This window comes from Aplidium turbinatum, chromosome 12 (genome assembly GCF_918807975.1).
Source record: "Aplidium turbinatum chromosome 12, kaAplTurb1.1, whole genome shotgun sequence".
NCBI classification, from domain to species: domain Eukaryota; kingdom Metazoa; phylum Chordata; class Ascidiacea; order Aplousobranchia; family Polyclinidae; genus Aplidium; species Aplidium turbinatum.
Window position 1 is genome coordinate 24555880 of NC_137483.1, and position 15474 is coordinate 24571353.

Consider the following 15474-nt stretch of genomic DNA (forward strand, 5'->3'; position numbering starts at 1 on the left):
TTTGGGCGCAACTTTATGTAAGAACTGTGAATTGTTTGTCAGCTTCACACGATAAAAACAGAATCATATTCATAGGAGTATAGGCCACCGGTAGTTATTTTGTTTGCTGCCCTAAAGAATTGTTCATATCAACTCAAAATGGACGCTTTCTTGCTTTTCTCGTGGCAAAATTGCTGATCAATTCTTCAAAATTCAATGAATCCAAAAAATCGTGTTCAATGCTTAGAAGCGAAAGATTCGAAACTCGCTCTTGCTGCGAAGAATTTCGAACTTCGTTTTTGATTCTCTTTAATTTTGAAAAAGATCTTTCTCCACTGCAGGTGGAGACCATCATACACAAACACATTCGCAGAGTAACGAAGACATTGGGAAAGGTTTCAACGCACCTGTTTTCCCTTAGAAGTAAGAACATGTTGAGCTTAACACTGTCTTCCACTTTGTGTTTATCAGGGTTCTCTGAGGCTTCTTTTCCACCATCAGCAGTTCAGTTCAGTTGTTTTTTATTTCTGACCATCATATCAAAAACAATACACGTCAACATGGCAAAGGTCGAGAAAATGGTAGAAGCGACAAAACGCGAACGTTAAAACGTGCTTGTGACCGAAGTACGTTATTAAGTTGAGAAATTTGGCACGGTCGCAACACCTTCAGAAAAATTTAAGATATAAAGGGAAAATAAAAAAAAGAAATTGTTACAAAAAAATAAAATATAAAATAAACAACATACATTTAGGCTATAGCTTTATTAGCCCAAATAGCTTTAGCTGATATATTTAAGATTTGTATGGACAGTTGCTATGAAGACCGGCCATGGTGCGTTATCAAGAGTGCTGATGGTCGTGAGGGGAACACGTCTCGATGCGTTTAGTACATAGCAAAGAAGAGCAAGGCAGGCAAAGAAAACCCCACAAAGAAATCCTACCACGGGCAAAACCATTTCAAGCACAACGCACCAGGCCTTGCACGACTCACAAGAAAGATACAACTTGACGATACGAATCAATGACAAAAACAAATAAAACAAACTAGCAAATACAACATCATCATCTTGCGGAAATTCCATTATACCCAGGGAAGTTATGTCTTGAAGATGTCAAGCGTGCTTTGATATAAAGTTGCGTTGATAAAGCAATAATTTTATACCCCAGTCAGCTAAACTCGTCACCTCCACACCGATCCAACGTTAGCAAACGTTGAATTAATGCAAAAATGACAGGCATCGCCAGCTGGGATGTAGTAGTGGCATGTCACAGTAATATGAGAAATTTGGGTTACCATATGTTTTACACGTTAAACCATCATAGAAGTGAAAAAAATTTGGCATATTACGTTAGAAAAAATAGATAAACAAACAGCATGACGCATGACGATACTAGCATGACGATCCAGTCCAAGATATTGATACAAAACAACTGATTGGAGCATATGGCCACCGCTTCACCGAAAGATGGCGATTGGTCAAAGAGGATGGAAAAACTTTTGCAGACTCTGTAGAACTTCTGTGGACAAAAAACACAAGAACCAGAAAGCCAGTAGGAGTAGCCTACTTACAACCTTACTATTTTGCTAATAAATCTACACACATTGGTCTATCATTGCTGGGCAAAAAAAATATATATTAGTATGTTTGGTGTATCTTCTTCGTCGTATGAGCTGTTCTTCCGGACTATATGTTGGGGCATGATGTCATCAGCCACTCGACAGTCTCGTCATCCAGGGCCTTCAGTCCAAGCGTTCCATGTGGTGGTTGATGGATTGGGCAGTCATGGACGACATGATCTACTGTCTGGTCTGTGGCGCCACACTCGCATCCCGGTGAGGGAGCCAGGCCCTATCTGCACATGTCTGAACGAAAGCGACCGACGCCGGCCCGCAGGCGGTTAAGCCGGACCCACGCAAGTCCTGCAAGGGACACTCCCGGAGGGTGGGGATCGACGCCGGGAAGGAAATCACGGAGTCGGGAGATGTTGTTTTGCCACTCCGTGTTCCATGTGTAGTTCGTCCAGTGTGCCGCACTTATTCCAAGATCTTCAACGTTGTTCAGAAGCTGTCGTGCGGCGGGCACAAATGGGCGTCTTGATTTCAGTCGCTGATACTCTCCAGGTAGGCGCTGGAATGCACTGTGGAGGAGGTGGTCGGGGTCCAGCGCGCGACGAGCAAGGGAAATCATGGCTCCTTTACGGCGAAGCTCAGCAGGTTGGATGCCTGCAAGGATGGGAAGGCATTCCGTTGGAGTGGGACGCTTGCATCCAGTCACAGTGCGTAGTGCGTCATTGATAGCGGTGTCAATGTGGCGAATGTGGGAGCTGCGGCACCACACTGGTGCGCAGTAGGCTACTCAGCGGTAGAATGGACGAGGACCAAGGTAGCTGTGCGAAGGGTTTTCGCATCAGCTCCCCAGCCGGAACCCGCCAGTCGCCTCAAAAGTGCAACGCGCGCAGATAGTTTTTTTGCGCAGTGACTCCAGGTGTCGTCGGTACGTGAGTGACCTGTCCAGGGTTACGCCGAGGTAGGTGGGTTCGGCGCAGTAGGGCAGGTGTTCGTCATCGGTAATAATGTTGATCTCACGTTTTGCTTCCTTGTTGTTTAGATGGAAGGCCGTTGACACTGTCTTTGCCTTGCTGAGCTGTAGCTTCCATTTCTGGAGATATGCTGATATAGTTGACATGTCCTGGCTTAGGTTCCTCTCCATTGACCGCCAATCTCCGGCCGGATGCAGGAAAGCCAGATCGTCCGCGTAAGCATACCTCCTGGAGACAGTGTCAGGAAGGCCACAGATGCAAGTATTAAAGAGGAGGGGAGCCAAGACAGAGCCCTGTGGGACGCCGTTCCTGAGTCGACGTAGTCTACTTCGTCGGCCGCCACCGATGGAAAGGGCAAAGCCGCGGCCTTGCACAAGTTCCATAATAATATGGACCACGTGCCCGTCAGGAAGGAGACGGAGTAGTTTGCAGGTAAGGCCGCTGTGCCATACAGTGTCGTAGGCAGCCGTGAGATCGACAAACACGGCGCCGGCCTTCTATTTTGCCGAGAAGCTGTCCTCGATGTCCCGCGTCACCAGAGCGACCCGGTCCACGGTTGATCTTCCGTGGCGAAAGCCGGCCTGTTCCCGAGGGTCCACCATCGGTTCGACACGGGCGCAGACAAGTCCCCCGAGCACTTGAAGGGGACATAGAGCAAAGAGATGGGGCGGTAGCTCTTCGGATCCTCTGGGGGCTTCTTCGGCTTTGGGACTGCAACCACTAGGGCTCTTCTCCAGATTCTGGGAATTCTTAGGTGGCGCAAACAGCAGGAAAGGAAGTCTTTTAACCAGGACCTCATAGAGGGGGCAGCTTGGAGTATTAGTTCCGGGCATAGGTGGTCAAGGCCCGGGGATTTGCCTGGCTTTAGGTGCTGGAGGGCGGAGGCAAATTCTTCTGGGGTAAACTCACCAGAGATGTTGCCCTCGACAGGTGTTGGGACCTTCCAGAGGTCCGTCATTTCCTTGAGGACGGACTTGTCTAATTCATGGTCTTTTGTTCTGTGCACTCCATTTTTCACAAGTTGTGAGGCGATGGCATTAGCTGAAATGGGGCATTGGCGACGAGGGGCATGTAATCTGCCAGTGAGGTTGTTGAGTGTACTCCAACCTGTGCGGCTGGAGTGCGTGAAGTCGATTGAGTCTATGGCTTCTGTCCAGCGCTACTTTCTCTTTGAATCCAATCTTGCCAGCAGGGCTGTTGCTGAGTTGGTGGTGGCTGTGCCCTGGGGGAACGGAGAAAGTCGCGGTAGAGCCTGTCGCACTCTACATCCCAGCAAGGTATGTAGTTTTTCCGTCGACCTCGCGGGATGGAGTCTTTTGCCGCAGATATGATTGCATCACAGAAGTCCTGGTAGGCTTCATCCACTTTGATGGTGTGTGGGGATGGGAGGTACTGCGTAGCGTCGTTTGTGAGGAAGCTGTAGTATTTCCAATCGGCCTTTCTGAAGTTCCATCGCTTGACAGGCTTGCTGGGCAATAGGTGTGGCAAGCAAGGGGGGCGTGATTAGCGAGGGTCGATGTTGAGACCTTGGGAACTTCTCTAGCACACGTCTGTCCGGCTGGCGATCATTGGGGTCATCACTTGCGAAAGCCAGGTCTGGGTTCGTGTCAGTGTTCCAACGACCGGAGTGGAAGCTCGGTGAGCCCTTTAGGATCGTATAAGAGGGCGAGGTTGTTGTTGGTTGCCCAAGCGGCCAGACTTTCTCCGTCGTTGTTGATGGAGTTGTAGCCCCAGTCAGTGTGGTGGCAGTTAAAATAGCCAGCGTAGAGGCTGGGGTGGGGGAACACTGGGATGGCTGTTGATGTTATCCGCGAAGGTGGGGGCTTGTAGACATTGACGATGTTGTAGCCTGCTACATCTACACAAAGCCACTCGATCTCCGATTGAGCTTGGGATTGGTTAACCAAGGACCAGCTCAGCCGGTCATGGACAAACGTGGCGAGGCCGTGTTTCCTGCTGCAGGTTGCGCCTGCGAGTGTGAAGTTGGTTAGTACCAACTTATCCACAGATGTGCAGTGAGTCTCCTGGGAGAGGATAATGAGGGCTTGATGCTTGGTGGCCAGGTGCTCGATGGTGTTGAGCTTGCTGGCTGTGATGCCCTCGGTGTTCAGCTGCAGTACGGTGGGTCGTCGGTACTTTTCGACAGTGCGAGCACTGCCGTGCCCTGAGAAGGGCATTTCCTTACCCACCCTGCGCTGAACAGTCTCATTAGCTCTTGTTTGACAAGCTTCGTTTCGCATACGTATTTTATATAATTTCGTATGTTACTGACAAGGGGGACCACGTGAAAGTGCTTGTCTTCCTCCTTTGGTGTATGTAATACTTAGATAGGATTATTTCAAGGAAGATTTAGCTTGTTTATTTTTGATTTACATTCCATTTTACATTACATTACAGTTTTACATTCATTTCTTATAGTAGTTGGAAGCTTGTTCCAAACTGTTGGCCCCATGTACCGTATTGATTGTTTGCAAGTGTTAATTCTGTAATATATAGGAATATAAAGAGAGTTACTTCTTGTGGTTAGGCTACTTGATTGTTTACACATAATTATATCATTGAATGTTGTGGGAAGTAGCTTTTTTGAATACTTAAACATGAAAGTTGCAATCTCTGTATTTTTCATGTGGTAAATTGATTTTAAATTATTGAGTTCCATTACACCTTTTATGCCTTCTCTGCGATCAATGTCAAATACAATACGAAGAAAGTTATTGCATGTACGTTGCAGCTTTTGCAATGTAGTTTTGTTTTCATGACACCACGTTGAGATAAAATATAATATCTGACTCTCAACTAGAGAATGGTAAATGGAGAGAAGTGCTTGTTTGTTTAGGAAAGGCTTAATTTTTTTTGTCACGCAGAGTGTTGATCTTATTTTTTGAAGCAAGATTTCCATATGAGATTTCCATGACAAATGTTCGTTTACAATTATTCCCAGAAACTTTATTGAAGCAACTTGTTCTATGTTGTTTTTTCGAATATTCAAGGGTGGGTTGCATGATAGTGACTTGCTTCCTTGACTTGAAAATAATAAATGTTTGGTTTTGGTGACATTTAGAGACAATCGATTTGTTGATAGCCATTGATCTATGCATACAAGCTCTTGATTTGCCATATCATACACAGTAGAAACGGTTTTATTTTTTATATATATAATGGTGGTGTCATCTGCAAACATAATTGCAGTTCCATGTTGAAGGCAGTTAGGAAAGTCATTTACATAAATCAGAAATAGAAGGGGGCCTAAGATAGACCCTTGTGGGACACCCAAAGATATGTTGTTAACATTAGAAGATAGTGTGCCATTGAAAACCACTCTTTGTTTTCTATTACTCACGTAACTCATGAACCAGTCATAGGCCACGCCTCTTATTCCGAAATGATACAATTTAGCTAGCAATATTTTATGGTCAATGGTGTCAAATGCTTTAGTTAAATCAAGAAAGATTCCTAATGCAAGATGGTTGCCATTGGGTATACTGGTGATACTTTCTATTAGCATTGAAGCAGCATGGCTTGTGGAATGATTTTTCCTAAAACCAAATTGATTGTTATAGAAAAATTTGTGTCTAATTAAAAAAGAGTATAATCTGTTGTACATGACTCTTTCTAATATCTTTGAAAAAACAGGTAGGCCTAGTAGGCTGACTGATCTGTAGTTGTTTGAATCTTTGCAGCTACCCTTTTTAAAGATAGGTATCACCTTCCCCAACTTAAATGAATTTATGAATTTTCCACTTGTTAAAGATAAGTTAAATATATGAGTTAAAGCATGCAGTATATTGTTTGGGGTTGACTTTACAACTATGGATGGTAGGCTATTTCATCGATGCTACTGCTAGTTTTTGCTGGCATAGCATGAATAATATTGTTAATTTCATTCAAAGTAGTTTGATAAATATAAATTGTCTCAGAGCATGGAAAATCAAGATATGCTGAAAATATTGTATTTGATTTGGGAATTTTTCTTGTAAGGGAATGGGCAGCACAGGAAAAGTGATCATTGAAGTGATTTGCAATAGTTAATCTGTCAGTGACTGTACTATCATTTATTTTGATGCCATGGTTAGTCTTAGACTGGGATTTACCTAATAGATTGTTGATTGTTTGCCAAGTAGCTTTCATAGTAAACTTTTGCTTTTCAAATTTAGATTTATAAAATTCTTTCTTTTTTTGTTGAACTGTATGAAAGTATAAGTTTCTTGCAGAGGAGTAGTTCAGAGGTGTAGTTTCTTGCAGTTTTCACTTTGAAAAATTCTGCAAAATGAACTGTTTCAGTTGAAAAATTAACTTCGAAATCCATGGGACATTCCTTCATCAATGCAACAGTAGCTTGATGAACCTCGTTAGCGCTAAGATCCGTCAGTTTTAAAATGCAACCAAACTTACTTTCGACGTCACGGAATGCTTTCAAACGCTTATCCAGTTCTGCAGATAGTTTGTCAATTATGGCAAGATACACTTCAACTCTAAATTTATCTCTTGGGAAAAAAAACGTTGGCTCTGTAGAGAGCTCATCAAAATGCCCATAACTTTGGGTTTGAATTCGTTTTGAAGAACCTGCGTATGTGTTGGATCCACATTACTTCTTACTTTTTTCTTCATACGTTTCAAAGTTGGATCTTTTGCTTTTGACAAAGCTCATCGTCATCGTCGTCGTCGTCGTGTGAGCGTCTGGGGCCGAGGGTCTATCCTTTTACCACCCCAGATTCACGATGTTCCCGGACTACACTGGAAGGCTACTAGAGAGCAGCCAGTCTTTGGTTTCATCATCCATGACACGCAGACCTTCCACTCCGTTAAGTGGCTTGAAGATGGAGCAGTCATTGATGATGTGGTCTGCGGTCTGTTCCTCGGCACCACATTCACAGGAGGAGGAAGAGGCCATTCTCCATTGGTGCATGGTTGAGCGGAAAAGCCCGACGCCCGTACGGAAACGGTTAAGGCACACCCATGCCTGTCTTGTTACAAAGCTCATGAGACTTTGTAACAACTCTACTTCATTATTCAAACACAATCCACTTTTTTGAAGGAACAGGTTTGTTTTTTGAAACCTTTCCAAAATTGCACTCCACATTTCAAGCAAAATAGCTGTCTCTAGTTGTTTCAACTTTTTTTTACAAATCCTTCTCCTTCGACATTGCTCTCTCGAGATTGAGCATCCTCAGAGGCCAATTCTTCAAGCGCTAAAATGATCTCACTCCTTTGTTTAATGCACTGACTGCATCATATCTAGCTGACCATCTGATAAAGCCAACCCAGCTGCCTACCCAGAAAAAAACAGCGCAAGCCGTGTTTCCAATATTGAATTTTTTTTCAAAAAAAATCCCTACCATTTCCGGATATGAAAGTAGCAAATGAATATGTTTTTTGTTAAAAAAAATTGAATAACTGTGGCGGGGCAGGGGTGCTGCAGCACATATGGGCGAGCCGCCCCTGCTTGTTTGAGATACGAATTAAAGCAGCGATCACCAGCTGTGCAACTAAAAAAATTAATATATTTTATTCTTTGAAGTGGGGGCGCCCAAAAGTGGGGACCCTGGGCTTCAGCCCAGTACGCCTCCCCCTTAATCCGGCACTGGGGACTGTTGTATTCTCACTGCACTGGTATGGAAAGATGTTTTGGTTTGATGGCCCAGCATCTCATTGGTTTCAGGCCTAAATTATCTTTTCAATGGACAAGTGCATGCAGTGAACTTTAACAACTAAAAACATATTGTTGCCGAAATAAAAAAGTATATTATTTGTGGGGCCCCTGAGGCGGTGAGCCAGGGCCCTCCCTGACATGGTACTGAAACAACCCAACCTTGTCTCACGTCTCCTCTGACATGCAGTGCCATAGCAGTTTACGTAAAATTCACTACAAAAGTAGAACATTGAATACCGGTAGGCTACTAAGTTGGTGTTTTTGTTGGATCAGGTATTTCCACTTTTTCGTGATTGTACGAGTCCGAAGCTACGAGGGGCAAGAAGCTTTTCAACTGGACGTGAAAACTTGCCACCACCAAACAATGTCATGTCGAGATTCATGTTAAATCAAAGCAGATGTGTCGTTACCTGGACATATGAATCCACTCTATCAAGTGAAATTTCCTACTTCAATGTAAGTTTTTATAAAGTCGTTATCATTGGGAGGATTTTTCACCTGATACAAAATGGATAATATTTAATTTAATTGAATGAAGAATCTCTGCTGCAGCAGATTTTCGTTTGCATAGTTCATAGTTTTTAACCAGAAATTTCTAGAAATATATTACATAAGGTCCAACTACCTGCCACCCAAAAGGTGTAGGCCAGTGGTTCTCAATCTTTTTTGACCCAGGCCAAAGCGTTTGTTTTTCCAAGAATCTGCAGCGCTTACCATGCGGTATAAACTATAAATACACAAGGTTCATTGAAGTTTATTTCTATGCTCAATGATATTGTTAGGTGGAGTCCTGTACTTGATGCTGGTTACATGTTTCTTTGATTCAAGGTCCAGTCAGTCAGTTTCAGCCTCAATTGAACACGTTTCGTGTTTTCTAGATAATTTCTCTGAGCTTGTACCAATCTTGCGACAACATTATACCTACATTCGACTAAATAAGATGATAGAAATTTATTGGTTTTCAATTTCCCAAAGCATTTGATCGAGAAAAAAACTCTCAAGCCTGTATACGATACGTTTATTTCTTGGGAATTCACAAAACAAATTGTGAACAAACTTGAATCACTTTTTAATCATTTGTCAACAGATAGTACAATAAGAAGTGGACTTATTTATTGATCGACTCAGAAAACTTTTTAAATTTTGAAATAGCGACACTGACAAAAGTATTGAAAATTCAAATTGACTTTTCTTGGACACACATCATATTAACAGTGACTTAATGTTAGTAATTGGCTAATTACCACTAGTTATTTTGCACAGTACGAGTTTTTAAAAAAATGCCTCTATCTAGTAAGTAAACTTCAATTTTAAAGTGATTTTGATCTTATTGTTCTTCAAGATCACATAAAAAGTGATTTTAGATCAAAATCACCAAAATAAAAGTGATCTTCAAGATCATGTCCATCTCTGATAGCAAGTAATGCCAAGAGCAAGCTAACCGGAAAATTAACCGGAAGCTAATTCGCATGTTGTCAGATGTTTTTCAAAATTTCATGTGCAAGTATTTTTTAAAATACTGTAGGTTGTCATCAATCTTTGTTGGACAAATTTACTTCAAAATTAATCCCAAAGCGATTGCCATTAATTAATCAAGACACGATGATGTTTAAATTCAACCGACAAAGGGAGCTAATAATTAGAAAAGAAACGATAAGATTTGTCACTTAGGAGGTACATGATACTCTAAATTAGGGTCATTTTACGTTCTATTTCGAAGACATGTCCTCTTGTTTTATGAAAACATTTTCTTCTCCGAGAACGTTCAAAAATCTTAACTATGGTTATGCTCTTATTTTAATTTTTGACAAAATTACAAATAAAAATAGGGCAAGCTAAAGCACTCGCAGGACGTTTTCTTTCCCATTGCTTTACATCAAGTCACAGAATTTGAAGAGAAATAGCTAGTTACAAAAGTTGTGCAGTTTTACTTTAGCATTATTACTTCTATAAGACTATAACAATAACGGGGCCGTGATTTATTCTCAGCACAGCCACAGTCATCAAAAGACATAAATGTTGCTGCTTGTAAAAGTCCAGCTAGCTTCAGGGGCATTTGTGCAGATCCTGCTTTTTAAAGCTCTTGTTCACCAAATCTGTTTTGCAGGTCAGCGTTCAAATTTCGATTCATCTGTCCTCAAGAGATGCAAAACCACTCGGTGAACCGGACTACGCAGTTGTAGAAAAGCAAAATACTAGACACATTATTGCCAATCTTCGCCCAAACACCATCTACCACGTGTCTGTGGCAGCAGTGGCAACTGCCAATTGCCCGGGAAAGATTCCTAACGCATGGTCTGCAGTCGTCACGGATTGTACAACACCTCCAAGAGGTAGGGACGTAAGACGACTTCTTTTCGATGAATGTATTGTTCACCAGCTCAATTAACGCTGGTAAGTTTGGTTGCCATGGTGATATTTATTGTAAAATGAGCCATCTGCATTCCAAGGTCCTGAGTTGGATTCCTTATTGTGACTGGGCCATAAGAAGAATCTGATCATTTTTTTTTCAGACGTTTAGTTTATAAACAATTTACAAAATTAAAAAGTCATTTTCTTTCGTGCATACTGTACTAATGTACTATGTTTAGAAGTACCGGTAGCCTACATGCAGTACACTTACGTGGTAAAACTGTGATATTAGCAATGAACCTGAACATAACCAATAACCAACAAATGAAGTGGCTGGTTTCCAATTGTCAACAATGGGTTATATGGATGTACTAAATAACTGTCGGATCTTGTTCATTAAATACAAGAAAGCCAACGTTACTTTCTTGATGCGACAATGGGTCGCAGATCATTTTACGACAATGCATCAGATTGACGTTTTCCCAATTTCCAGAACTAAATGTTTATCAAATCACCAACGACAATTGATGGAAGGATGGTTTGACTAATGAAGATAGTTCACCCATTGAACCAATTCAAATTTGTTCTTAATTCTCGTTCACGGTAGACTGCACTCCGGCCTGTCTTCCCACGGCCTCAAAACTTCATCAAATTAACAACCATTTGTTCCCAACGACCACGAAACTTCCCGAAATAGGAGGCAACTTCCTCCTCAGCGGCGCTGATCTGTATTGTTGAGACTTGGTTGATGAGGTCGTCACAACCAAACATCGATAAATAAATATTTGTAAGTTTTTAAACGTATGCGGTCTGTTCCGGTCAGATCAATACATGGTAATGCAATAAAATTCAACAACTTGGCAGCACGTACCGTATTACATTATAGCTCCGAGGAGAGTGCGGTTATCAGCAACGCGACCCCAACCAAGCAGCGATGGCGCCATCTTAACTCTCGACAGGACCAACCAAAGGAACGGACCAGTCAGGTGAACAGACCCATGCTTGTGGTTGGTTAGTTACAAGCATGCTCATCTAAAGTTTCGAGCTCGTATTGTTTAATGTTGATTCAGTGGAACAAATATAAAGTCTTAAACTCTGTTCACCTTAATCACAGTTGCATAGCGGTGGTGGTGCAAAAGGTTGTTGACGATGGTTCTCCAGCTGTGATAAAAAATCTGACCACTTTGTCAGTGGAGAACGAAGATGATAGTGACCCGTACATAGCCTGGGTATCTCAGAGGTAGTTATCTATTTTAATTGAAAGACATTATCACATATTGTGTTGACAGATCTTCAGTTCTCTGAATTCTCCACATTTTATTGTTGAGCGTTGGCATTTTATTGAACAAATATGTTCTTGCCTTGCATAGGCTAAATTATATTGCTTATCGCTTACACGATAGCGATTGGACAAATTTGAGAGCTTGCTTCATCTCCAATTAACCACTTTATTTAAATTTGTGTCCAGTTTGGACAAAGAGATGAAGTTGAGTTTGGGAAGTGGCAACGTCACGTGTTGTGACATCACAAGTTTAGACGCTGTTCCAGACTGCTCATCCTCTACTAGACGGCGCAAAAGACAAGTATCGTCGCCATTGATACGGGGAGAAAATCGAGGACTTTTGAATGCTAACTACACTTATTACATCATAACTTCCACTCTGACTGAGAATGGACCGATGTTTGCAAATAGTAACGCATCGGAGCCATTTGTGGCGAATAAAAGTGAGTCGATAGAAAAACAGGTTAATATCCGAGATAACGTGTTTCGTGCAATTATATTAGAAAGTGAAAGAAAACTATTTATCTTATAGCTGTATGAGGTTGGCAGTGGATCGATGCTGCTCTTTAGCATGGCCCATGCTTCCAACTTCAGCTCGTTCTTATTGCTAACTCAGTTATTGTGGAAATATGTTTCAAAATTTCCAAATAGCTAAACTGTCCAAGGTAGAAATCAAGCAGGTATCCTGCTAACACAACATGAATGAGACGTGGTCTGAGGGGCCAGGTTTTTTTGTTTAAGCATTTGCCTCCATGATGTGCGTTGAACGGCAAACAGATTCATAAATAAAAATATTAAATACCAACTCTACTTACCCTAAGAAATAAAACCAAGCTATGATGCTCAGTATTCACGTCAACTCGTTTTTAACGCATTTATCTTAAGCCCCCAAGAAATCAATGATGAGTCCCGAATCAAATAAAGATTTATAAATCATCCAATTTCTTTATAGTTTAACCTCAGGCTATAATATGAAAGTTGATGGCTTTGGTGGCTGGTTGGTTCGTTTTTGAATCCTTATCCTCGGACTGACAAAGCCTTGATATGTTATTCCTGGTAGTTTCGCATACTTGTAGAGGCTCTTGACGCAGGGCCGGTTACCGAGATTGGCAGAGTAAAGTTTTCCGATTGTTAAAGTGTTGTTGCCGGGGAATTATTCCATTCACTAGGAGCCGCTGAATGGAGAGCAGTCCTTAGAAAGCGTTGCTCAAGCGCACACCCCGAGAGTCGAACCAGCGCCTAGTGATCGTGAATCGAGCGCGTAACTGTTGAGCTAAGGGGGCGGACGATGTCATTATTAGCTGACGAAAGACCGAAAATAAAACTGGATATTGATTTAAGTTGTAAATTTATTGATGTACAAATAGTGAAATTGTTTCAGCTCCTATTGATTCAAACGACTCGGTGGTTGTCATCGTCATTGTCATCATCCTTATCATCGTTCTCATCGTCCTCATACTCGTTGTCTTATACAAGAAGTAAGCGGCTTGTCTGATCTCATTGATGTATACTAGGGATTTCAAACCTGGTTTCCACGGACTCGTCATAGACCTGTGGAAGTTTAAAAGGGCTCAATAAAGACAGATGCTCCGCTAGGGAAACTTCTTTTGAATTTGCAAGAAGGAATTTTGTATTTATGTATGCGTTTGTACTTTAATCGAAAGAATCGTCATTGTTTAAAGCTTCAAAAACAAGTTGTTATGGCAAAATTAATTTCCCTCTACTAAGTGCAAGCGCCACCCTGCGTTTCCATGCATGTGTCAGCGCTTCTGGCCAGGCACTAGAACAATAAATATAAGGGTGGAGGCAAAGTTGTTAGCTGGGAGGCAAAATTTTACCTGATTTGGACGTTGCGGTGATAAAATTGCGATCATCAGAAGCTGCGACGTGCCCATAGCTGCATCATAAAAACCCGTGGAAAACAATATGCCTGTGCTTCCTAAACTTTTTGCTCGCCCCCCCTTTTTCATCTCCTAAAATTGTTCGCAACCCTGCGCAGTAAAATGATAAACAGTGCGAAATATATGTTTGTAGTATCATCGAATGGCTTAATATTCGAACAAAAACTGAAAACAAGCCACCGGTGCTCGAAGCCAGCTGGAAACAAACAACAAACGCATTTATTTCGTGTTGGGTGCGATTGCTTGCTGCTACAAAGCAAGTCCAGCCTTGGCTCAATGTTTGTTGATGCTGATCCCTATGCGGTTTCAATGTTGCTCAGGCTGGAACGGTATTCATGCCGTCAGCCTTGAAAGCGTTGACTTGCACAGATACATCGATACAAACGGCAGGAGTGCGGCTGCTGTTGAGTAAGATAATGATGAATATTCTGCTCTAACGTTAACTCAAAAAGTGTGAAACTGTTTTTCCAGAAAATTTAACACATAACTTTGAGTCAGGAGATAGATCAGCAAGTTTTTCCTGAGATTAAGAAAAGGGTGCTCGGTGGGCTGCTTTGTTTTTGCAATGCAAATAGGCTTTGGATCTAATTTGGTATTATTCAATTCTGGAAGAGAATATTTCTGAACATGTTTCAACAGATTTGTCGATTACAAGAAACTTTAATAACATTTGATTCCACGTCATTATTGGCTAAAAACTTTTCAGCAAAATGAAAATATTTCAAATGCATCATTTTCAACCTTTTGTTTGTTGATGTTTAATTGTTTGATGAACTCTCAATCTTAGATTTCAATGCAAAAACATTGATGTTTTCTCCGTGGAGGGACAAATCAAGTTCGTTCAGCTTTTTAAGCAAATCTGACAAATAGCATAATTTCAAAAGTCAAATGCCATTGCAATGGTGGACCAAGTATGAATTTATTTCGGTTACAAAAGTCAGGACTTCATTTGCTTCATTTCCATAATCGCCGTTTTGAAGCTTTGACTTTTGAAAGCTACCTTACTTCACAATGCAGTAAAGGGGTTTTAAATTTTGATTTCATTTCACCTCTGGCGATTTCACCACATAAATTTACAGCAATACGAGTATCGATTGAGCGACTCTTATTAAAATTAATAATTTGACAGCATCTTGCACAACATCATTTTGATAAGGAGATATTTTTTAGCTATTAAGATCTCTCAATAAATCTTAGCCAACAATGTGTAAAAGTAATATGTGTATCACTCGCATATCGCACTTCTGCCTGAAACTCGGCTGTATGTCTTGTCAATGCAGCAGATCCCTCAGTAGCATACACAGACTAACACAGTCCTTCTAAAATAGCCCGCATGGCTTGACGATGGGAATCGACTTTTTTTTCACAACTACTTCGACTTCTTTTTTTCGACTTCCGTGAAGAAATCATGGAAATTGCTGTTATCGTTCTGTTAACCAGCTATCTCGGTATTGCAAGACCGTCCCTATGAAGGCGGAGGTCGAGTCTGCACTCACTCACTCTCGAATGAATCACAATCACCATAGTATTTGTATTATGCTTCAGCGTGCAACATATATCTTATGGCTTTTATGACATCAGAACTAAGTTTTTGAATGCGAGACTCTCCAAGTAAAAAGTTTGGTAAACTTGGACTTTTTTGAATTTCTTTTGTGTGTTGTCAAATTTGAATCGCCCTTGTTGCACTTGCAAGTGTTAATTGTAGGTCTATTTTTACAACCGACGAAATAAAAAAATGTTATCTTGTTTTTTCTAGGTTTGGTGGCT

General features: G+C 41.5%; 1 protein-coding gene across 1 annotated transcript in view; it reads left to right on the forward strand.

Annotated features, from left to right (window-relative positions):
* LOC145780709 (uncharacterized) overlaps positions 1–15474 on the forward strand; it is an 80800-nt gene that overhangs the window by 52323 nt on the left and 13003 nt on the right. Inside the window, exons 25-30 of the mRNA XM_082592329.1 lie at positions 8446–8628; positions 10280–10505; positions 11411–11510; positions 11639–11764; positions 11993–12249; positions 13188–13284. Of these exons, the coding sequence (XP_082448455.1) occupies positions 8446–8628; positions 10280–10505; positions 11411–11510; positions 11639–11764; positions 11993–12249; positions 13188–13284 (989 nt within the window). The remainder of the gene's footprint in view (positions 1–8445; positions 8629–10279; positions 10506–11410; positions 11511–11638; positions 11765–11992; positions 12250–13187; positions 13285–15474) is intronic.